Source organism: Heterocephalus glaber, unplaced genomic scaffold (genome assembly GCF_053883595.1).
Source record: "Heterocephalus glaber isolate CG9 unplaced genomic scaffold, H.glaber_assembly_v1.0 deba00000818, whole genome shotgun sequence".
Lineage (NCBI taxonomy): Eukaryota > Metazoa > Chordata > Mammalia > Rodentia > Bathyergidae > Heterocephalus > Heterocephalus glaber.
In genome coordinates this window covers 2,866,299-2,891,518 of record NW_028258164.1, presented here as the reverse complement: position 1 = coordinate 2,891,518, position 25,220 = coordinate 2,866,299, and the positions used below count along the sequence as shown (strand labels likewise).

The following is a 25,220-nucleotide window of genomic DNA, read 5'->3' as shown; positions in this document are numbered from 1 at the left end:
GATATTTTAATGAGTGTAGAAGTTATCTGGCAGGTGGTTCAGTATTTTCTGGTGCCAGACAGCAAAAATTTAATACTTGAATGTATCTTCAAATCTTCCACCAGGTTACCTGTCGGGGACTCTGGAAGCCCAGCTCTGGCCTCGGGATAGTAAATGTTCGGGAGTACACGGGACTAGGAATAATTTGTCCCAGTTTCCCAGGATTAGACACTGAACTCTAGGCCAGCTGCTTTCCAAAGGAGGCATTTTTAAGACTATGTTATTACAAGCACAATTGTTCATGAGCTTCACAGAAGGTGAACAGTGTTCTACTTTGACCTCAGAATAAAAGTTAAAGGCAATGTAGTCAATAATTTGACAAGCATTTTTAAAACATCCACATTAATCTTAAAGTGCAATAAAGCCCTAGGCTTTTATTTTCATAATATGAGAAGTAATTAATGCTTAACTTGAAGAGACTTTTTATTTGGCTAAAGTCTTGATGTTAAAGTGAAAATACAAGTCACAGACCCCCTAAATTCCTAATAATCAAAGGTTAATATAAATATATCACAAAGAATATTAGAAAGTATCCACAAATAAGTTGCATTTTTTCATGTGTGAAAGCAACATTATGTATTTTGTGTGTTGTAAATGAGTCCTTTTTCTGTTGTAAGAATCCATGGTCTATCTCCAAATTAATGCATTTGAATATATCTTCTTGATTAGGTCTCTTGCTGTGTGCAAGAAGAGAAGTAAAAAAAATCTATCTACTTAAAATCAGTGCTGATTATATTGAAATTGATTGCATGATTGGATATTCAAATGTATTTAATTAAAGTTTAGTAGTTCTCTAATTTTCTTTTAACAATTGATTAAAGTTGTGTAAATAGACATCACACACATCATTCCATTGTTTATAGATATATTTCCAATATTAGAAAACAAATTTGTTTAAAGGTACACATTTTATTTAGTAGTTTGGCATGTAGTTAAAAATACAAACTCCATTACCAGATTGTCCAGTAATCTGAATCTGAATGGAGGTTTCATTGTTTATTTGCTTTATGACCTTGAGGAAGTCCTTCACCTCTTTGAACTTCAGTCTCTAATCTTCTAAAAAGAGAACAACTCTCACTACTTCATAAACTGATTATGTGGATTAAAAACAAAGTTAATCTGGAGAGTTTTTAGAATGCAGTCTAGCATGATGAACGCCTACGTTTGGCTGTTAGTCATAAAATTTTTATAAGATTTATAACTTCTAAAGAGAATGAGATAATTTCAAAATGGTACATAAAATAACACTTGAAATAAACCACTGAGAAGTAAATCTCAATATATTTTAGCACTTAGATAAATAACTAGAAGCTGTATTTATCAAAAATGAGTATGAAATATTCCTAAAAAAGGGTTTATATGCAGCTAGTTAAAGGCATGTTACAGTTAGCTATTTTTGTTGTTGTTGTTATTGCTGCTAGTTTCAGACATTCACAGTAATTGTGTTTTTATGTTCATACTTGGTATCTAACATCTTCTGGAAGGCACCTAATATATTCCTGTAATAAACTCATGAATCTGAGGAATCCTAAGAAATTTGTCTAGAAATACGTACTATTCTTGTTTAAATAATGGCACTTATGTAATGATAATGAAGAACCATTTTCTCTGAAGTTATAAGTCAAAAATGCATGGCTTGTAACTTTTTTTTTTCCCTGTTTTTTGTTTCACTTTTTTCCTTGCTTTTGGGGGAAGTTAATATTGGTGAAGGATTTTTGAAAAGTTCAACATTAAAATATATGCTAAAAGCTGTTCTGAACTCATATGAAGAGCCTTTTCTTGATGAGGCCACTGAGAAATATTTCCTGTATTCCTTATTGAAACTTTGCATATGCAAAGATTTCAGTATTTATTTTGATTACATAACTCATATTGCTTACAGATTATTAATATATTTATTTAGGGTGAGGATAAAAGGAGTAGAAGATGTAGAGGCTTTGAAAGAGAAAATAAAGGGATAGAATAAACTGTATACATTGTATATTAATAAACTAAAATAATATAGAGTAAAGTATATATAGGATTATTCATAGGAAATTTTCTCCAACTCCCTGTCATTTGTATTTCCTGGGAGCCAGAAAAAACAAGAAATAACCCCATTCTTGATGTAAGTTATCTAGAAGTAATATAAAGTTTGATTCCCTGGAGGTGGAGGCATGAGAAGTGAAGTAAACAGTGTATTAAAATATCTAGGAAAAGGAACTAGGTTAGTTCAGCAGTTAATATTGTTTAAAAATTATATTGTTTACAGTTATGTCCCTATAGCAGAGAATAACAATACATATTACTATGTGTGTGTGAAGTGGAAAAGGGAAAATTGAAGTTATTGAGATGGAGACACCACAAGTAACAGAAATGTTAAGAACATAAAGGCATATGTTCAGTTGTTGCTCTAGAACATTTGGAAATCAAGAGAAAAACAGACCAACCTTCTACATGTACAGAACAAAAAGAACTGCTTAGTCTATAATGTCAATAAAAATGTCTATAGTGTCAAAAAATGTCAAAATAAAAAGAACCTTTTTGTGTTAATAAAAACATCTTGGTGATGAAATATTAGCCCCATATGTCAAGTGTTCAACAGAAGTGACTTACAGGTATTAGGGAGATGCCCTAAAGGGCTCTGTGCCATGCTGTGCACAATAAGGGCACACTCAGAAATTAGGTTTGGCCTCTGATGGACAGTAAATCTGCCTTAGCTCAATAGAAATCAACACACAGACCAAAGGAAAGTGAAGACCCAGATGAAGTGAAACCAAATAAACTAAAGCCCTGCAAGTCAGAGGAAATCATTTCCATGGCAGCCTCCTGACGCAGAGTCCCTGGGCCAGTCTTCTGCTGAGTATCTTCGCACAGTGTGCAAGACGCTGACTCCACACTGACTTTGCTGCATCCTTAATGCATAAAAGCAGTTATCAATACTTAAGACAAGTAAACATCACCTTCTCATCCTATAATCACTATCAGTTTTTCTTTTATTTTCTCATTTGCAAAAGGATGAGGGACACAATACAGGGAATGCCGATTAAAAGATAAGTGGATATTTGGAAATAGGTAGACCTTTTGCTAGCTCTAATTCTTTCTCCAGGACTTCCTTTCTCTTCAAGGTGGGAAAAGGACAATGGACAATGTAGGGGAAGAAATTTGATGCCAAGAAAGTTCTATATTCAGGACTCACCTCTGTGGTGCAGAAACCCAAGCCCCTTGTGAGGAAATATTACTTCAGTTTGGAAAGTAATACCACTATCTTCCTGAAATTTGATGGAAAATCTTGTGATTAGTCTTGGAATATAAGGTGGTTTCTGAAAAATGCTGACTAATACAATGAAATCTGCAACTTCAAGGCAGAAGTAGAGACATATTTGAAAAAAACTTAAGGAAAAAAGAGGCTTGTCTGGAAAATACAAAACATCATCAAAATTGTCCCACAAATTCAGTGAACTTTTATAAAACACAAAGCATTTCTGAGGATTTTGGGCATCAGCTGCCTTTTAGGAGAAAAACAGGAGAAAGGAACAAATCTTACCCTTACTGGAAACAGAATTAGACTGCGTAGTAAAAGAAATAGATAAATAACAAAATGTCAAAAAAAGTCAAGATCACATCACTGTAAGACAAACACCAGTTAAACAGCTCTCCATAATAGCAGCATAGTTCCTCCACTCTAATTCACCTTTCAGCAATATAAATTATCTTAATTCCCTAATCAATGACACAGACTGACAAATTGGATCAAACAACAAAACCCAACTTTATGATGTGCTGTGTAAAAGAGATACATTTCATACAAAAAGACATTCATAGACTAAAAATCAAAGGGTAGATAACAGTATTTCATAAAACAAGAGTCTGAAAGCAAGCAGCAGTAGCTATACTATTTTCAAGTGAACTTCAAGCCAAAATTGATCAGAAAAGTGAAAGAACATCACTAAATATTGGCTAAGGCAATAATTCAACAATTTTGAATTGAATGCCAGCATTCCCAGTGTCATACAACAAACACTACTGGGTATAAAATTCAGATAACCATCAACACAATCATAGTGGGGGACTTCAGTACCCCAGTATTACAAATACCCAATCAACTTATAAAAAATTAAAGAAATATGAGAGTTGAACCATACCTTCAAACAAATGGACTTAATAGATATTTTAGAGTGTTCTAACCAGCAATAATAGAATAAACATTCTTCTCAGCAGGATAAGGAACTTTCTCCAAAATAGATCACATACTAGGCAATAAAGTATGCTGAAAACAATACTAAATAACTGAAATTATCCCATCCATATTATCAGATCATAGTGCAGTGAAAGTAGAAATCAAACAGGAAAGAAACTACAAAAATTATGCAAACAGATGGAGATTAAACAGTATATCCTTGGACAATTAGTTGGTTATAGAAGAAATCAAGGAAAGAGTTAAAAAACCTCTAGAATCAAACAATAACACCTGTAACAATAACACCAATAACAGAACACATATGGGACACAATGAAAGCAGTCCTAAGACGGTAGCTTATAGCTGTGAATGCCCATATTAGTAAGACAGGGAAAATTCTATTAAATAACCTAATTTTTCAACTAACTATCCTAGAAAAACAAGAGTAATCCAAATCCAATTCTAGTACAAGAAAAGAAATCATAAAATCAGTAGAAATTTTTGAAAGTGAGACTACAATGAATTGAAGAGCTGGGGTTCTTTGGAAGAATAAACAATATAGACATACTCTTAGCCAAACTTAGCAGAACAAGGAAAGAAAAGACCCAATCACTGCAATTAAAAACAACAAGAGCAAATTCACAACAAGTACTGCCAAAATTTACAAGATTATCACTAACTGCTTAGAAAACCTATACTGCAATGAATTGAGCATCTAAAAGCAATGGATAGATTACTAGACACATGAATTACTAAAAGTGAACAGGAAGATAGAAAAACCCTGAGCATAGGGGCCGGGGATTTAGCTCAGTGGTTTCGCCGCCTGCTGCACAAGCTCAAGGACCCGAGTTCGATCCCCGGTACCAAAAAAAAAAAAAGAAAAAAAAACCCTGAGCAATCCAGTAACAGGCAATGAATTTGAGGTGGTAATGAAAATCTCACAAAGCAAGACATGACCAGGACATGATGAATTTACTGCTGAATTCTCTTAGGACTTCAGGGAAGACCTAATTCCAATACTTCTGAAAGTCTTTAATCAAATTGAAAGGGAAAGATTATTGCCACATGTATTCCTGAAAGTTAGCATTACATTGATTCAAAAGCTAGACAAAGACTCAACTGAAAATGAGAACTACAGGCCAATCTCCCTCATAAACATAGATACAAAAATTATTGACAAGATACTGGCAAATAGAATGCAACACATCATTATAAAGATTATGTATCATAACCGAGTATGTTTCATCCAAAGGATTCATGATGGTTCAATATGCACAATCAATAAATGTAATACATCACATAAACAGAAACAATGACAAAAATCACATGATCATCTGAATAGATGCCCCCCCAAAAAAGCCTTTGAGAAAATCCAACATCCATTCATGATAAAAATCCCTGAAGGGAATACATATAGAACAACCTTACCTCAACCTGATAAATGCAAGTTTTGAAAAAATCTACTGCCAACATTATATTAAATAGAGTAAACCTGAAAGCTTTCTCTCCAAAATCAGGAGCAAGACAAGGATGTCCACTATCATCAATCTGGTTTAATTTAATCAAGATACAGACATAAAAGGGACATACATAAGAGAGAAAGAATTCAAACTATATTTTCAGATAACATAATCCTTTAAAAGAAGCCTTAAAAATTCACCGAAAGACTCCTCAAACTAACAATTGAGCGATATAACAGGATGCAATATCAACACATATATCAATAGCATTCATGTATACTAATAACCCACTGAGAAGGAAATTAGCAAAACAATACCATTCACAATAGCTTAAAGAAAAATTAAATGCCTAGGAATTAAGCTAACGAAGGAAGTGAAAGATTTCTATAACAAAAGGTATAGTACTCTGAAAAATATGATCAAAGAAGAAATCTTAAAATGGAAAGGTACACCTTTTCTGTATAGGCAGAACCAACATTATCAAAATGGCCTAACTACAAAAAATATATATATATATATATATATATATATATATATACACATATATATACACACATATATATATATACATACATATATATGATGCAGTCTCAATCCAAATTCCAACTGCATTCCTCACAAAACTAGAAAAATCAATCCTCAAATTTATATTGAAACAGAGGGGACTCCAAATAGCAAAAGCAATCTTGGAAGACCAGAGAAATGCAGGAGGTGTTGTGAACCCATTTTTCAATTTATATTATAAAGCTACAGTGATAAAAACAGCATGATGCTAGTATAAGAATAGACATGCAGCTCAATGGAACAGAATAGCAGATTAAAAAACAACCCCAGGTACATTCAGTCATCTGGTCATTGACAAAATTGCCAAGAACATACCCTGGACAAAGAATGGCCTCTTCAACATACAGTGCTGGGAAAATTGGCTATGCACATGCAAAATATTGAATCTATATCCATATCTATTACTATGTACTAAATTAAAATCAAATGGATCAAAGACCTGTATATTAAAAGAGAAATAATTAATCTGCTGGAAGATTAAATTGGTAAAGTTCTTGAAGACATTGGCATAGGTAAGGATTTTTTTAACAAACCTCCTCAGTTGCACAGAAATAATATCAGGAATCAACAAATGGGAATATATCAAATTGAAAAGCTTCAGTACTATAAAGGAAACAACCAGTAGAAGGAAGAGACAAAGTAAATGGGAAAAATATTTACCATTTACTCCTTGGTAAAAGGACTAATATATAGAATATGTAAAGAAGTTAAAATAATTAGACCCCCAAAATAAAAGACCCAATCAAAAATGGGCCATTGAAATGTATAGATACTTCTCAGAAGAAGTAAAAATGGCTCTTAAACACATGAAAACATGCTCAATGTTATTCACTAGGCGAGAGATCCAAATTAAACCAGTGCTGAGATTCCAACTTACTCCTGAAAGAATGGCTATTATCAAGAAATCAAATAATAACAAATTTTGGTGAGGCTGTGGGGAAAATAAAACCCTTCTATACTATTGGGAGAAATGGAAACTAGTAAACCTCTATGGAAACCAGTGTTTTAGTTACTTCCTTATTGCTGACACAAAATACCCAACACCTAAACTTAAAGGAGGAAAGGTTTATTGTAGTTTGCATTTGGTAGAGATTTGACTTCATACTTGGCTGGCTCCAAGGCAGAGTGGCATGGCAGAGGAGTGTCATAGAGGAGAAACAGTTTGTGGTAGGCAGAAGGCAGCAAAGAAGCAGCAAGCAATAGTAGCAGCCCTCTTTCTGTTCCTTATATTCTGTCCACCCAGGGTGGGCCGCCTTAATGCTAGCATCATACTATGCATCATCCCAGCATCACATTCTTAATCCCAGCATCACATTCTTAATCCCAGCATCACACACTCTAGATCACCACCTTTGAAAAGCCCAACGTATGACCCTGTGAGGCTTTGGGGGGACATCTAGATACAAGCCGCAACAACCAATATGGAGATTTCTCAAAAAAATTAAAGTAGAAATTCCATTGGAGACAGCTATTTTCCTCCTATGTATATTTCCAAAAGATTTAAAGTCATCATGCTACATTGATACATGCATACCTATATTTATAGCAGCAGAACTCATAATAGCTGAATCTTGGATGCAGCCTATGTATATCTGTCAACAGAAGAATTTATTTAAAAATATGATATAAATATACAATGGAGTTCTACTCAACCATAAAACATGATAAATTTGTGTCGTTCATAGGAAAACTAATTCACATTGAAACCATAGTGTTAAGTAAAATAAATCAGACACAAGCAAAACACAAAGTATAAATCATTTAAAGAACAGAAGAAAAAATGGATAACAGAAAACTGGATAATAGAAACTTTACAGATGGAAAGGGCAACTAGAGATTGATGGGGGAGAGGAAAGTCAAGTGGAATAAAAAGACTCAAGTTTTGTTATGGATATTTACCAACTCCACCCAATGAACATAATACTATGTGTGCCAAACATTTAGCAATAAACAGAAAGAAAACAGAAAAAGAGAAAATTCTATGTTCAAAGGAAAATGAAATCTGTGAGCTGTATCCAAATCAATGTGCCCCTAAATTTCAGATCTGTTCCTGTGTCATGACATATTTTTAAAAATATGGTTTTTTAATTTATAATACAGGATACCTATTTTTTTATTTTGCTAAGTAAAATAGTGTCTCCTTACAGGAAAACACACTGTTGAACATGCTGAAGGCCTGAATGTTTTATCAAGCTTGTAGGACTGCCCTTTTTATAATAACCCACACATACCTGGGCCCAACTTCTATCATGTCCTCTTGCTTTCATAGAAGTAGGCTGACTGTATGATTTATCATTAGACAAAATAATTTCAAAATGCACCTTACACTCAAACATATACTCATTTTAACAAATGGTTTGAAAATGAACACCCGTGAAACCAAAACCCCCAATACATGAAATAAAACATAGGCAGCATCACTCTCCCATGCCAATCCTGACTTTCTTTCCAGGGATCAATATTTTTTACTTTTAGATTATAACTTTTCTTTTTAAAATTAGTTACACAATCTATTTGTGTGTTTTTAAAGAACATAGTTTAGCTTTGTGTTTAAGCATTTTATAACTAAAAATATTATATTTTTAATAACTTTGCTCAATGTTATATTGATTAAGATGAATGTATATCTGCTAAGACCTGATCACATTATTTAGTGAAAATGTAATTCATAATCTATCCGGTATTAATTGTTGAATTTCTGGATGACATTGACTGCGTGTGTGTGTGTGTGTGTGTGTGTGTGTGTGTGTATGTGTGTTGTACTTGTTGGTTTTTTTGACTCTACGTATTTTTGTTGCCAGAATTTTACTTGTAGCTCAATTCTACAATTATGCATTGGTCATATATGGTACAACTGCAAAAAAAAAAAAATAGAATAAAGTTAAATGAGGTGTGTGAGTGTCTTTACTTGTACTGAACTGATTCAAAACATTTACTTCTCATAGTCATTTTAAATTTGAGGAAGAGCCAGAAATCACCCAGTGCCAGATTCAGTGAATGAAATTGAGAAAGACACACCAAAATCTTTTTAGGAGCCTGGTTTTTCAGCAGCAGAAGTCACTTTACTATAATTTTGATCACACCTTCTAAAGACTCTGAGCTTTATTCTCCACTGAGCTTTATGTTCAGCCTCCAAATGAACAGTTAGATCAAAGCACCTTTGAGGAGGCTGAGTTTTGAAGAACAACTCTCTAAACCACAGGGACACCAAGATAGCTGCTGCTTCTGCCACGGTTGAGAACCTGTATAATTAAGACAGCCACTGAACCAGCTGCTGAATGAGCCAGAATTGTGTCCCCTCTGTCACCTTCGCCACAATCTGTACCAACAAAACATACAACTATACCTATTTCTCGTCCTCTGTGATGTACTTCTAAATCTATGGCTCAAGTGAGTCCTTCAGATTCAAGAACTCAGCCTATATCCAGAATCCTAACTGCAAGGGAATCTGGGAAAAATTATTTCTAGCTCTCTAACTTCTGAAATGCAGGATGATGTGATAAAAAAAGGTTGACATGCAGGTTGAGTACTTCCACAATTTCAACTATATTAACCTGTTTTTCCAGCCCTGGCCTTCATGTCAGCTTCTCTAAAAAATTTACACTGTGTTTATGAAACAGTAGGAGTTCATTATAATTAAAGGAAGCACAGAAACCATTTTATAATAATATTCACAGAATTTGAAACCATGTTAAGTGTTACACAGTATTTGCTCTTTATCAACTTCAGTCATTTGGGCTACCTCATAACTATACTATGGAACAGTTCTTTATGATGAAATTTTATTTTCTTTTCAGCATTATTCTTTAATAGAATTGTATTAAATCTAGAGAAGTAAATTAATTTGCAGTATTTGTTATGGTTTAGATCTAATGTCCTGCAAAAGTCGTGTGTTTAGAATCGGCACTTTTGGAAGGTGATTGGATCACTAGGTGCTTTACTCACCAGTTGGTCAAATCCATTGATGAGTTCAAGGCAAAATGTGCTATCAGAAGATGGAGCTTGGGCTGAGGAGGTGGGTCACTGGGGTCATGACATGGAAGGGTGTATCTCCTGGGCTGATCCCTTCTCTCTGGGCTTCCTATCTGCCATGGGGTGAGCAGCTTTCTTCTGCTATCCCCTTGTGCCATGACATTTCTATCTTGAAGCCAGTCGATTGTGGACTGAGCTCACTAAAACCATGAGCCAAAACAAACTTCTACTTTAAGTTCCAGATGTCAGGTATTTTGTCCCAGCAATGGGAAAGTGACTAATATAGTATTTAGCTTTTTAAGGGTCAATAAATTAAATCTATATCATATACCCTGTAATGCTTCTATATTATAATCTAAAGTTATAATAACATTTCACTTATTGAAGACTTACTAGACACCTGGCACTATTTTAAGCATTTTTGTTATCTATCCTAATATGAACAAAACATCTACTAATCACTATCACGATTGCTACTTTGTGGATGTGGAAGCTAAGACATAAAATGTTAAGTTGCTAGTACTCGCTCCTAAGTAGTGAGGTTAGGATTTGCATCAGACAGTTGTAGGTGCTGAGAACCTAAACCATTGCTACCATCATCACTTTACTACCACTCTCCAAAGTCTTTTATTTTGTCTATTAACTTTTTCTTCTCTTTAACTTACTGCCTAAAGAATTACATACTGAGAAAATTGGTAAGTACACAATTAAAGCATCAGTAAATAACCATCAGAACTCTTCTAGAGCTAAGAGAACACTTTTAAGTACAAATGTGAAAATCTGAAATCTAGTAAGTGGTACTTATGAAGAGTGTAAATCTTAACCAATTATATTAATAAGAAATAATGATAAATATCTATGATTTCTTGTGTTAATTACTTGATGTGTTTTCAGCATGAAGTTGATTTAGGATTCTATTAAGGGCTAATTATGCATTTCCCGTTTGTAATGGATATTCGTCCTTCCTCTATAATCCATTCACTTTCTTATTGTCTTTTATTAACTTTTGAAATTAATGTGTACTATTAAACTATATACTTTTAAATTGCACATGTTAGGTATTTTGTTCCAGCAATAGGAAAATGAATACAATGGCTAGAATTTGATTACTACATGTAGAAATATCTACATGTAAGTGTTCATCCTAAAGGACAAAGGAGGAGCATTTCCTAGTCTCACCTGGCATTATTTATTTAGCTTTGAAAGCAATGTGTCCTTAATATCATTTTAAGCTCATACAGAGCAATGATAAAATATATGAGCATTACATGGTTTTGAGATTCTTCTAGAAGCCTCCTTTCTCCTAGCTATTTTAAAGGATAGGTTAAATGAAATTATGGCCATGAGTTTTGCTTTCCTTAATGTGATTAATAATCAAATGGCCTTACTCCTTATGAGGTATAGTTTATTGTGTCCCACTTCCTTTTGAATTTATTTAATCATGAGTCCTTTTGTTACCTCTACATGAAAACTCAGTGGCTCACTTTTTTCCTCATTGCTAAAAAGCAACCTGGTTTTGACTTGTGGTAAATATCTTCTCCCTTGCCTTCTATGGGTAGGGGTGGGACTCAGAACCCATAGCTCTTTCCAAAGATATCTGCAGACTTCTGCTTTCACCTTTTTGTATCTTTCAGGTCTTGTGTAAGTGCTTAAGTGTCTTCTTACAGTATTATCTTCATAACTCATTCTGCATATAGTCTATCATCTAAACTATTATATTATCTTTTGATATTTCAACCAAAAAATCCATTTTAGCAACCTGTTATACATGTCAAAATTTAACTGCTATATAAAATCTTAATACCATTTTTGTTATAATTTCCCTATTTCACAACTTGGCTTAGGACTGACCCAGAATTATGTTGACAGTTAAGTGTTAGGAAATATACATTAAATACACTTTGACTTGACTTGATGGAAAATAGAAACTTACTCATTTTCATCTTTAGTTTCAGGAGCAGCATTATGTCTCTCATAATCTGGTAACCCTAGGAAGTTGCAGCTTGTTGAGAAAGTCTATTATATCTCTACTTCTATCAGAAATAAACTGCTTTGTTGACGAGCTGAGAGCCATCGATCAGGTACATAACCCTTGAAACTGTAACTCTTATTTATAGTTAATATAACTACAGTATATTATTTTCTTTCCCTTTCTTCCTTCTCTTCCCACAAGGCTAATATTTGCCAGGCTGATGCTATATCTCTAATTTATGTGAAACCTACTGTTGCCTGCTTAATTACAGTAGTTTTCAAAACAAAGTCATGTTGTCATCTTTACTTGTGTATGTGTGCCTAAAGTCCCAGTGGTGCCATCGAAGGAGTGTTTAGAGGAATGGCCTTAAATCTCTCCAGTCAGACAGTATGTTCCCAATACAAAGACATGAGAGAAAAATGAACTGGATAGGATCCTAAATGGAGAATAGCTTCTGATCAGTGGTTCTCATGTCCAATTGTTGTAGAAAATTATCTGGCTAACTTTTAAATATTCTATTGCCAAGCCACGCACTAATCAAGTTAAATACTAGCTCTGGGGTGAAATAGCAGGCATTTGTATTGACAAATCCCTCCAAGGGATTCCCATGTTTCTAGGTCACATAATAGCCCTTTTATCTGTACATGCATTATATTGCAATTTTGAAAAATGTATAGAAGAAATGTAAATAATTCTCATGCTTTGATATTGACACAAGTTTAACTTTGTCAACTCATTTATTCTTAGCATCTGTGTGATAAAATTAAAAAGCACAATTCAGAGAAATCAGAGGGTTGGAAATACTTTGGCAAAGAGAAAGAAATTTAATAAGAAAAAATATACATGCATATGATTTTCAATAGCTTTTATCTAAGTGCTCCCATGTAAGCTTCTCTGTTTAAAGCCATAGTTTAAAACTATTAATAATCTAATTGAATTCACTGTATGACATGGTATGTCATCTAGTCAGCAATTGTTCAAATGATTAGTAGTTGCTAGCATTTCTTACGAGCTATGATAGAGTCACAGCCCTCAAGGAGAGATAAAGAAGTTGTATTGACTAATTGAAAAATAACATAATGTTGAAGGAAATGTATGGTGCTGTTTGTGGGAAGCCCAAGGTCAAGGAACTGATTATAGTAGGCTCTAAGTTCCCTCAAGAAATCTTCATGGAAAATTATTTGAATTGAAGTTGAGGATACAGAATGCAGATGCATTGGGATATTACATAACAGGAGATGTGCTGGGATTCTGAGGGAACAAGATGTGATCTTTATAGCTAATAAAATGAAGTAATGTGTAGGGAACAGGGAAAGGGGACTTTACTAGAACCTCTGCAGTTAAGTCCTAGTCTCTTGCGAGCCACGGCAGCACAAGGTGAATTACAGGAAAGGTGGAAAAATGAGACTGAGAAGAAGCTGAGCTTTGAGTCTGATCAGTGCTGCTCTGGGCAGCAAAGACAAAGCCCCCAGTTTACCGCACCTTTTATTCAGTACTCAGAACATCGGGAGAAACAAATGTAACAAATGACTTGCAGAGAGTTCAGTACATCCCCGTAAACAAGATGGTTACAGTCCAAGGACAACGAGGACCTAAGTAGATGTTTTTTCCTCCCAGGTTGTTTTCAGCTCCCAGGATGTTTCTTGTCCTGGAGAATCACAGCATCACCGGATCATTGAGGTTTCAGTTGTGGCCGGAGGCCAAAATGCAATTATGTCTCAGAATTCCATAGCTGGGCTGTAGGGAGGAGAACTAGGCTAACCAAATGATTTTTCCCTAAAATTATGTAGCATTGCTCCCGACAGTAATGGGAACAAAAATTTAACTGAATTATCTGTATGGATAATAACAAAAAGCACAGAAAAGAAAACATTAGTTAATATGATATTCTAATTTGACTTTCACAATAGCAGCACAAAGTATTTACACTCCTTACCTAGTTTACTGATAGAGAAAACAAATCTTAGAATTGTTAAGCAACTTGACTAATATTGAAGGAAGAATATGTGCTAAAGTCACAACTCAAATCTAGGTATTCTGAGTATTAAGTCACTGTAAAATAATACTACAAAAATTACAACAATGGTACAACAATAACAAGTAGCTTTTATCAGATTTATGTGTTCATTGCTTTGTATGAATTGTCCCAATCAATCCTTTTAGCACCCTTCAAGATGTTAGTACTGGCTAAAGATGAGAAAACTAAAAGCCAATATTCTTATTTATAAACAGAAGAATACTCTGTAGCCAATTTAAGCAGTAAAGGATTCATGACTAGTTATGGAATTGTTGGAAGGGCGATAAAAAGAGACTCCAGGCTGCACTTTCACGAATTAGGTTACTGTAAGGATTGCTAACTTTACCATCATTTTTAATTACACTTGAAAAAAATTGTTTATATGATACTGAAGATTAAATTTTCCTAATATCTTCAAAAACATGTATTTTGTACTTCTGTGTTTTATCAAATGATTAAAATTAAATTCTTTATAATTCCTTTTAGAGTGACAGAAGTTTCTCATCATGATTGTCATCTTATGGCATAATAATCACCTTAGTTTTCTATTTATTTTAAAATAACTTTTAAAAAGGAGCTCCTATAGCATTTCATACTGTGCTGATAGAATTTTCATTGGTACATTTTAGGTATACAATATAATGACATTCATCATTGGAAATTTGCACCTTTACATAGTCTCTCTTGGTTCTTATTTTTCACCCTTGCCCAGCCCTCCCTTCAACCCCTCTGTTCCTCCCTATTTAAAAAGATTTTGTTTTCATTTTTCCATTTTTTCAAATTAATTCCATTCCCTTCTTTCCTTTCCCCTACCCCTCCCACTTCCTTCCCCTTTGCCTCTTTTCTTCCTATTTCACATTACCTATTATACCTTTTAGTCCTTATTTACACTTTCAGTTTCTCACACCAGAGAAACTATTTGGTATTTATACATGTGTGTCCTATTTATTTCACTTAAGAGTATCACTTCAATGTGCATCCATTTAGCTATAAATGTCTCTAATTTCTCATTTTTTATGGCTGAGTAATACTCCATTTTATTAAAAAACACATTTTCTTTATCCAGTATCCTATTGATGGGCATTTGGGCTGTTTCCAAGTTTTAGCTATCACAAACTGTGTTGCTATGAACATGAGTACACATATATCACTGTGGTATGATTCTTTTAATTCTTTGGGGAAGATCCCCAGCAGTGGAATAGCAGGGTCAAATGGGACTTCCAGTCCTAGTTCTTTGAGGTATCTCCATACTGATTTCCACAGTGGTTGCACCAGTCTACACACCCACCAGCAGTGGAGCAGGGTTCCTCTTTCCTCACAGCCCTGCCAGCATTTGTTACTGGTTGATTTCATGATAGCAACCATTCTTTCTGGAGTGAAGTGGAATCTCAGTGTTGTTTTCATTTGCATCTCTCGAATGACGAGTGATGTTGAACATTTTTTCATGTATTTATTTGCTATTTCTACTTCTTTGTGTGAGAAATGTCTGTTCATTTCAGGTGCCCATTTTTGGATTGGGTATTTCAATTTGGGAGGTCTGATCTTTTTAAGTTCTTTATAGATTTGAGATAGTAGACCTTTGTCTGAGGAAGAGCAGGTGAAGATTTTTTCCCACATTGTGGGTTGTCTCTTCACACTGCTGGTGGTTTCTCTTTCTGAGCAGAAACTTTTTAATAAGAAGAGATCCCAGTTGTTGATTGTTTGTGCTAGTTCACAGGCAACTGAGGTTTTGTTCATAAAATCTTTTCCTACACTGATGTCTTCTAGAGTTCTACCTAACCTCTGTTTCAACTGGTTCAGAGTTTCTATTTTAATATTTAGATCTTTAATCCATTTTGATTTTACTTTAGTGGATGGTGAGAGATATAGGTCTAGTTTTAATCTTTGGCAAGTTGAAGCCCAATTTTTCCAACACCATTTATTAAAGAGGCTATCTTTCCTCCAGTGAGGGTGTTTGGCTCCTTTATCAAAGATGAGGTGGCTGAATGTGTCTGGTGTTGTTTCTGCATCTTCTAATCTGTTCTAATGGTCCTCAGATCTCTTTCTTTCCTAGTACCATGCTCTTTTTATCACAGTAGCTTTCAAGTAGAGTTGCAGGTCGGGGATTGTGATACCCCTGCTATGTCTCTGTTACCTAGAATTGCTTTTGCTATTCTGAGTCTCTTCTTGTTCCAAATGAATTTTTGGATTGTTTTCTCAAGGTCCATGAAGTATGCTGCTGGGATCTCAATTGGAATTGCATTGAATATATGTAACAGCTTTGGAAGTATGGCCATTTTCACTATATTAATCCTTCCTACTCAGGAGCAGGGGTGTCTGTCCATTTTCTGATGCCATCTTCGATCTCTCTTTTCAGAGTGCTGTAGTTTTCAAAGAAGAGGTCTTTGATTTCTTTCATTAGGTTGATTCCTAGGTATTTCAGTTTTTTTGATGCTATTGTGAAAGGAATTATTTGTCCTATTTCTCTCTCAGTGAGTCTGTCATTGGTGTAGAGGAAAGCTATTGATTTTTGTGTGTTGACCTTGTAACCAGCTACTTGACTGAATTTGATTATTAAGTCTAGAAGACTTTTGGTGGAGTTCTTGGGGTCTTCTATACAGAGTATCATGTCATCTGCAAATAATGACAATTGGACTTCTTCATTTCCTATCTTTATTCCTTTTATTTCTTTCTCCTGTCTAATTGCCGTGGCTAATGTTTCCAAAACTATATTGAACAAGAGTGGTAATAGTGGACTTCCTTGTTTTGTTCCTGATTTTAGTGTGAAGGATTTCAGTTTTTGACCATTTAGTATGATATTGGCTGTTGGTTTTCCATAGATGGCTTTTATTAGGTTGAGGTAGAGACCATCTATTCCAATTTTTTGTAGGGTTTTTAACATAAATGCATGTTGGATTTTGTTAAATGCATTTTCTGTGTCTATGGAGATAATCATATGGGTTTTGTCCTTGGCTCTATTGATATAGTGTATTATATTGATTGATTTGCGTATGGTGAACCATCCCTGCCTCCCTGGGATATATCCCACTTGATCAGGTGTATGATCTTCTTGATGATCTTCTGCATTCTATTTGCTAGTATCTTATTCAACATTTTTGCATCTATGTCCATTAGTGAGATTGGCCTATGCAACTCCTTTTCGGTTGGGTCTTTCCCTGCTTTGGGGGTCAAGGTGATGCTTGCTTCCAGGAAGGAAATTGGGAGTATTGCTTCCCTTTCAATTTCATTGAAGAGTTTAAACAGTAGTGGCAGCAGTTCCTCTCTAAATGTCCTGTGGAATTCATCAGTGAAGCCAACAGGACCCTGGCTTTTCTTAGTTGATAAGTTTTTAATTATGTTTTCAATTTCATTGGTTGATATTGGGTTGTTCAGAATTTTTAGGTCTTCTTCGTTCAACTTTGGTAATCTATATGTATCTAGGAATCTGTCCATTTCTTCTGTGTTTTCCATCTTATTGGTGTATAGTTTCTGGAAGTAAGTATTGATGGTCCTCTGGATTTCTGCTGTGTCCATTGTAATTTCATCCTTTTCATTCCTAATTGCATGGATTTGGGCCTTTTCTTTCCTTTTTCTCTTAAGGTTGGCTAAGGGATTGTCAATTTTGTTGAATCTTTTGAAGAACCAACTCTTGGCTTCTTTGATTTTTTGTATCATTCTCTTAGTCTCCATTGCATTCATTTCTGCTTTTTTCTTTATAATTTGCTCCCTTGTATGACCTTTGGGTTTGTCCTGCTCTTCTTTTCTTTTAAGCTTGAGGTTCAGCATCAGGTTGTTTAATTTGGCTCGTTCTGTTTTCCTAACATGCATATTCACTGCTATGAATTTCCATTGTAAGACTGCTTTTATTGAGTCCCATAGATTCTGATATGTTGTATTGTCATTGTCATTTAATTGAAGGAACTGTCTGATTTCTTCTTTAATTTCCTCTGTGACCCATTGGTTATTCAGAAATGTGTTGTTCTATTTCCACATGTTTATGAAATTTTTCAAGTTTCTTTTGCTATGGATCTCCAATTTCATCCCACAATGGTCTAATAATATACAGGGGATAACTTCAATTCATTTGCACTTACTTAAACATGTTCTATATGTGAGTATGTGGTTTATTTTGGAGAATGACCCAAGTGCAGCTGAGAAGAATGTGTATTCTGATTTTGTGGGGTGGAAGACTCTGTAAACATCTGTTAAGTTCATTTGTTCAAGAGTTCAATTGAGTTCTAGTATTTCATTACTTATTTTTTGACTAGTTGATGTATCTATTTGTGACAGTGGGCTGTTGAAGTCCCCCACTACAATTGTATTAGTGCATATATGACTTTTCATGTCCAATAGTATTTGTTTTATATAGTTGGGTGCACTAGTGTTTGGTGCCTAGATATTTATGATTGTCATCTCTTCCTCTTGGATTGTTCCCTTTACAAGGATGTAGTGTCCTTCATCTCTCTTAATCAGTGTTGGTTTGAAATCTACTTGATCTGCAAAGAGGATAGCTACTCCTGCTTTTTTTTCGGGTTTCTGTTGCATGGAGTATTGTTTTCCACTCTTTAACTTTCAGTCTATGAGTGTCCTTTTGAATGAAGTGTGTTTCTTGTATGCAGCATATTGTTGGCTTTTGCTTCTTGACCCATTCTGCCAGTCTATTTCTTTTGATTGGTGAATTGAGACCATTAACATTGACAGTTATAACTGAAACGTATTAACTTGTCATTGCCATGACTTTTTCTTTTTGTTGGGTTCTCCCCCTTTACATTTAATTTCTTGTCTTGCTGGATGAGTTCATTCTGCTTTGCTTCCTGGGGTTGTGATCCTCAATGTCTGTTCCTAGGATATTGTGTAAAATTTTTTGTAGTGCTGGTTTATATTCAAGAAGTTCCTAAGGTGCTCTTTGTCCTGAAAGTATCTTATTTCTCCATCCATTCTGAAAGATAGTTTTGCAGGGTACATCAATCTGGGTTGGAGGCTGTTTTCTTTTAGGGCTTGGAATATGTCACTCCAAGCTCTTCTTGCTTTGATGGTTTGTGTTGAGAAGTCTCCTGTGATTCTGATGGGCTTTCCTTTGTATGTGACTTGTTTCTTTTCTCTCACTGCTTGTAGAACTTTGTTCTTCTCTTGAGTTTCTAGAATCTTAACAATTATATGCCTATGTGTAGATTTCTTTTGATCAAGGCTATTTGGAGTCCTATATGCCTCACTTATCTGTATGTCAAGTTCTTTTCCCCTGCTTGATAAGTTTTCTGCCATTACTTCTGTGAAGAGTTTTTTATGTCATCTTCACTCTCTCTTCTTTCTTCATTGACTTCAGTCAGTCTTATGTCTTTTGCATTGTCTTTTGCATTGTCTAGCAGCTGCTGGATTGATTTCTTGTTTTCCCTTATAATTTTGAAACAATTTTTCTTTTCCTGATCATTAATTGCAATCTTATCTTCTCTATCTGAAATTCTGTCCTCACATTGGCTCATTCTGCTGTGTTGACTTTCAATGGAGATTCTCATGTCCTGGAAATCTATTTGCATCTGTTTTATGGATTCCATTTTTTTCTTATGTTGTGATTCCATCATGTTCCTGAGCTCCTCTCTAGATTTATTAATCATGTCTTGCACTAGGGCCACAATTTCTCCTGTCATCTGAGAAATTATTTCTGATTTCATTTTTTCCAGATCCCCTTTTGTTGCCAGTTCAGTGGGTCCAGGTGGTTGAGTATCAGTGTTCCATCTCATTTCCCTTTGGGGTTACTGTAAGTGATGTGGAAGTCTGGTTTTGAGACTTATTTATGTGTTTTCTCATTTTGACTCGAGGGGGCAGGGGGCGTGCTGTTGGCGCTTGTGTGGCTCACCTCCTCTGAGCTGGGATAGGTGGGACAGGGGCCATGAGCAGTGGTAAGGATGGTGGCCCGGAAGCCACTTCCTCTGGGCTGGGAGGGGTGGTTGGGATGGTTGCCAGGAAGCCCCTTCCTCTGGACCAGGAGCAGTGGGATGGTGGCTCAGAAACCCCTACCTCTGGGCTGGAAGCAGCAGGATGGGTGCCAGCCAGGAAGCCCTTTCCTTTGGTCCGGGAGCGGCAGGACAGATGGTGGTCCAAAAGCCCTTTCCTCTGGGCCGGGAATGATGGGGGCAGTGTGGTATTTAAAATCCTCCTAACTCACCCTCCCAGGGTGCTGAGATTATGCCATGCAACACCCAGCTCAGGCATCTCTTTTGATGGTAATTCCATTTCCTGTGAATATATACCCAGTAGTGTGTTTGCTATATCATATGATAGGTCTATTTGCAGTTTTCTGAGGAACATCCATACATTTTTCCATAATGGCTGTACATATTTACATTCTCACCAACAATGGATAAAAACATCCCTTTCTCTGTTTTGTTTTTGCCTTGCCAGGGATCAAACCCATGGCCTTGTGTCTGCTAGGCAAGCACTTCACTCAAGGTCCCCTTTGTCCATGTCCTCACTAGCCCTTGTCATTTTGGACTTTTTGCTTATAGCCACTCTAACTTGTGTGAGTTGGTATCTTATAGTGGTTTTGAATTGTGTTTGGCTGATAATTAGTGATACTGAGAGTTATGGTTTGTGTCTGGATGTCCCTCCAAAGCCTTATGCAGTCATTGAGCTTTTTCAGAGGTGGCTGAATCTAGAGTGTGTGATCCTGGGATTAATGTGTATGATTACTAAATCAGTCCACTGATTGGTTTGACACTGCCCTAATTTGGGTAGTCTGGATAAGATAAAAGGGGCAGAAAGAAGCCGTTCAGGTTCCCTTGTTGCTTTTGCTACCATGTGGGTGCCATGAACTGTGACGCCCCTCTGTCATATGCCATTCTACCTTGAATCCAGCTGGCTATGGACTGAAACCTCTACAAAATGTGAGCTAAATAAATGCTTTCCCCTTTAACTTTGGGTATCAGCTATTTTGTCTCAGCAATGAAAGAATTGTAACTAAGACAGAATTTGGTACCAGAGAAGTGGGGTTGTTGCTGTGACATTGTCTGACTATGTGGCTCAAGAGCCTTTGGAACTGGCTTGTGGGAGGGGAAGAGTCAGGAAAGATTGGGAGGTGCTGGCTGAAAAAGTAGAGCTGAAACACATTAGGCTATACTGTATGGGAGATTCCAGTCAGAGCTCAGTAGCCCAGAAAGCCAGTAAAGACCAAGTTCAAGTGGTTTCTGCTGGAAGAAGGACTGTATTGGCTGCTAGACTCCAGAGAATGTGTGTTATGCATTGGCAAAAAGTTTGTCTGCATTTTGTTCGTGTCCTGAGACTGTGCCTGAGTCTGAGATTAAGGATGACAGACTAATTAATCTGGCAGAAGAAATTTCAAGGCAGTCTAATGTTGAGATGGTGGCATAGCTGTTGTTGGGGGCTTTCAGCCATATGTATGTTGAGAATTAAGACCAAAGAGCCCAGAAGAATGATTTAAAACATTTTGAGTTTGGTCAGAAAGGAAGCTTCAGTAAAGCTGTGGTCTACAGAGATAGAGCAGAGGAGATCTGATTGCTGAGAAGGAACAGAAGAATTGAAAGATGGCCTAAGGGCATCACAAATAGCAGCAGGACTACAGCCTTTGCAGTCTCAGACTTACAAAAGTGAAAGACTTTGCTTTGAGAAGAGAGCCCAAGCACCATGTTCCAGAATGGAGGCAGCCTAGGGAAGCTGTTCCTCGGGATTTGGTTCATAGGCACTGGACCTCTACAGCCAAGACAAAAGGAAGCCTGACTGCTTTTCTAGCTGGCTGCAGACCTTGGCATCACCCATGTGATCCTGGTTTTAGGCACATACAGAATGCAAGAGTTGTCAGGTCAGGAAAGCTTTCAACCAAATTTCAGAAAAAGGCCTGAGAGTCCAGGCAGTATATTCCTGAGAGGGTAGTGTGTGAAGCTAGAAGTGCAGTTGATACTCCAGAAGTTTGGAGAAGCCAGGAGCATAGATTATCTGAGGAAATCTACAAGGAGGGAGCAGAACCAGCTCAAGAGAGAAGCTGTGGGAGCTACAACTACCAGAAGTGCCATAGGTGCAGAGCCACTCAAGCCTTTTGGAGTTCACAGCTTGCCACAGATTGCTGGGGATGCTGGAAGTGGAACTGTGGGATTTAATGTTGGCCCTGATGTATTTTTTTCTTGCTTTGTTCCTATTCTTTTGTATCCCCCTGTTTGTAACTTTTGGAAGGGAAATGTCTATCTTGTTCCATTGAATGTTGGAAGTGTTTACCTTTCTTTTCATTTGTACAGGGGCTTGCAGCTAGGAGTTTTCCTTAAATCGCAGAGGAGACTTTGGACTTGAACTTTTTAGCAATGCTGAGACTATTAGGACTTTGGCAACTCTCAGAAACGGTCTAAATGCACTTTGAATAAAGAGATGTGCTTGAGTCTTTGGGGGCCTGGGGCAGAATGTTATGGTTTGTGTCTAGATGTCCCCCCAAAGTCCCATGTGGTCCTAGGGCTTTTTCAGAGGTGGCTGAATCTAGAGTGTGTGAAGCTGTTAAGGTCCCTTGTTGCTTTTGCTACTGTGTGGGCACCATGAACTGTTTCTCTTCAGTGCTGCTCCTCTGCCATGTGCCACTCTGCCTTGGAGCCAGCTGATTATGGGCTGAAACCTCCACTAACTATGAGCTAAACAAACCCTCTTCCCTTTAACTTTGGGTGTCCAGTATTTTTGTCTTAGCAACAAGAGAAAAGTAACTAAGACATTGAGCATTATTCATGTACTTTTGGATATGAATTATTTGAGAAATTCCTATTCACCTTTTTAGCCAATTTTAATTGAATTCTCTTTATAAAGTTAAATTTTGGTAGTTCCTTAATAACAAGAACAACAAAACATATATAAATACATGAAAATTAAACACATTCATAAATGATCAATATACAATTGAAGAAATTAAAAGAAACATGAATAAATGCCTTGATAAAATGAAAACACAGCATATCAACTATCTGTGGGATACAGCAAAAGCAATATTAAAGAGAGACATTTATAGTTATAAATGCATACATGTTAAAAAAAAGTTTTCAAGTGAACAACCTAACAGTTTACCTTAAGGACTGAGAAGAACAAGAACAAACCAAACCTCAAATTAGTCGAAGGAGAGAAAGAGTAAAGAATAAAACACATACACAAAAGCTTGACGAAGCAAACTTGATGTTTAACAAGACAAACAAATTTGACCAACCTTCAGTTAGACTAAAGGAAGCGTTACAACAGATACCACAGAGGTACAAAAGATCTTAACAAACTATGAAAAAGCATATGCTAATATACTGGAAAACCTAGTCAAAATAGGTAAGTTCAACCTCAAAATTAAATTGATAATCAACAGAAAATTCAAACGTATCAGTAACAAGATTGAAGCAGTAATTAAGTTTCCCACCAAGAAAATAAAGTTCAGGGCTGGGAATTTAGCTCACTGGCACCGCACCAGCCTTGCAAGCACAAGGTCCTGTTTGATCCCCTGTACCCAAAAAGCAAAGAAAGAAAAGAAAGTTCAGGTCCTCATGGATTTACATCGGAATTCTATAAAACATTTAGAGAAGAACCATTTCAATTTTTCTTAAACAACTCCAAAAAAATCGAAAAGGAAGGAACTCTTTTGTTCATAAAATTTTTATTAAGTTCATAGGCTTCTCTAATGAATACATATTATGTCATTTCCAAAAAATTAACCTTTATGAGCTGACCAACTAAGCTGTATTACAGTTTGACAAAGCTGGTTTATCAATAAATTTTATTCATTTTAACCAAAGTAATATGTTTTATTTGTTCTAGCATGGTGACATGGAAAAAGAAGCATGCACATTTAGTTTGCATTTTATAAATATTAAAGAAACTCAGTTCCAGTCTGCACCCCATTAAAACAAAAAATGTAACCCTACCTCATTCATCAACTATTTTGTGAGCAAACTCATGATTGGGTTGTCAGAGAGAATCCCATCAATCAGAGAAGTGAAGTTTTACTAAAGTTTCAAAGTTACAGGAAATCAAAAGGTTTGGATTGAGCACAAAACGACGTGGTCTTTCTGTGTTTTCTCATATTCTTGGATTTCATATGGAAATGTTTCTGGCCCAGAGTAAGGTCTCTAAGTGAAATTTTAGGAGATTTCTCACACAGAAGGATGCTTTGTTAACATCTCCATTTTATTATCTAGAGAATTTTGCAGCCTATTTAACCATATTCAAGGAATCATGTCTCAGAGTTTGTATTAATTTACAATAAGTAATTTTTTTTCACTCAGAGCTTTCTGTGAAGGACATTAAGTAGATAAGCTTTCCTCTTAACCACACATACCAAGAGGTCCAGTTAACAAAGAAAGCAGCAAGGTCATCACCCTCATTCCACAACCTGTGTCAAGCTACTATGACCTCAGTGCAACAGGGAAGTTGTTTATAGAACTGAGTCAGTTTAGAGAGAAAATTTTTTTATTAAGGAGAATTTAATTGTTGACATAGTAAATAGGTTTATTTCCCTCAAAAAATCTGTAAAATTTAGAATAAAGTACAGATTAATGATAAAATAAGTACAATGAACTACATACCAATAGGAAAAAGCATAAAAACTCTAAATACAAAAATGAGCTTAAGAATATAAAAAACTATTTGATAGAAGAGGAACCCCAAAAGGCAAGTTAGCATGAAAGTGGCTGGATGTGATGGTGCACACCTGTAATCCCAGGATGCAGAGTCTGAAGCAGGAGGATTGCCATGAGTTCAAGGCCAGCCTGGGCTATGTAGTGAGGCCCTGTCTCAAAAAAAAAAAAAAAGCATGAATGATATTAAGCCTCAGTGGCACAGGGAAAATGCAAATTACAGAAACAATAAATTGTTTTATAGTAAGTATACTGACACAGTATTCCTAAAAAATAATTTGACATCAGATACTTCCGCTTTTGTGGAGATACGGAATTTGTCTCCTACTAAAATGAAAGATGCATATCCTCTAAGATACAGCATCTACACTCTACAGAGGAGACCTGTACAAGGATGCTTAGATCTTTTTAATAGCATAAAATTGGAAATAGATAAGTGTTTTAAAATATGATGAGTTGTGGT

The 25,220-nt window shown here is 35.8% G+C and overlaps 1 protein-coding gene across 1 annotated transcript in view; it reads left to right on the top strand.

Moving 5' to 3' along the window:
* The window catches only part of Mei4 (meiotic double-stranded break formation protein 4), a 165,100-nt gene that overhangs the window by 74,153 nt on the left and 65,727 nt on the right, over positions 1–25,220 (top strand). The window contains exon 3 of the mRNA XM_087207752.1: positions 12,144–12,275. Within this exon, the coding sequence (XP_087063878.1) occupies positions 12,144–12,275 (132 nt within the window). The remainder of the gene's footprint in view (positions 1–12,143; positions 12,276–25,220) is intronic.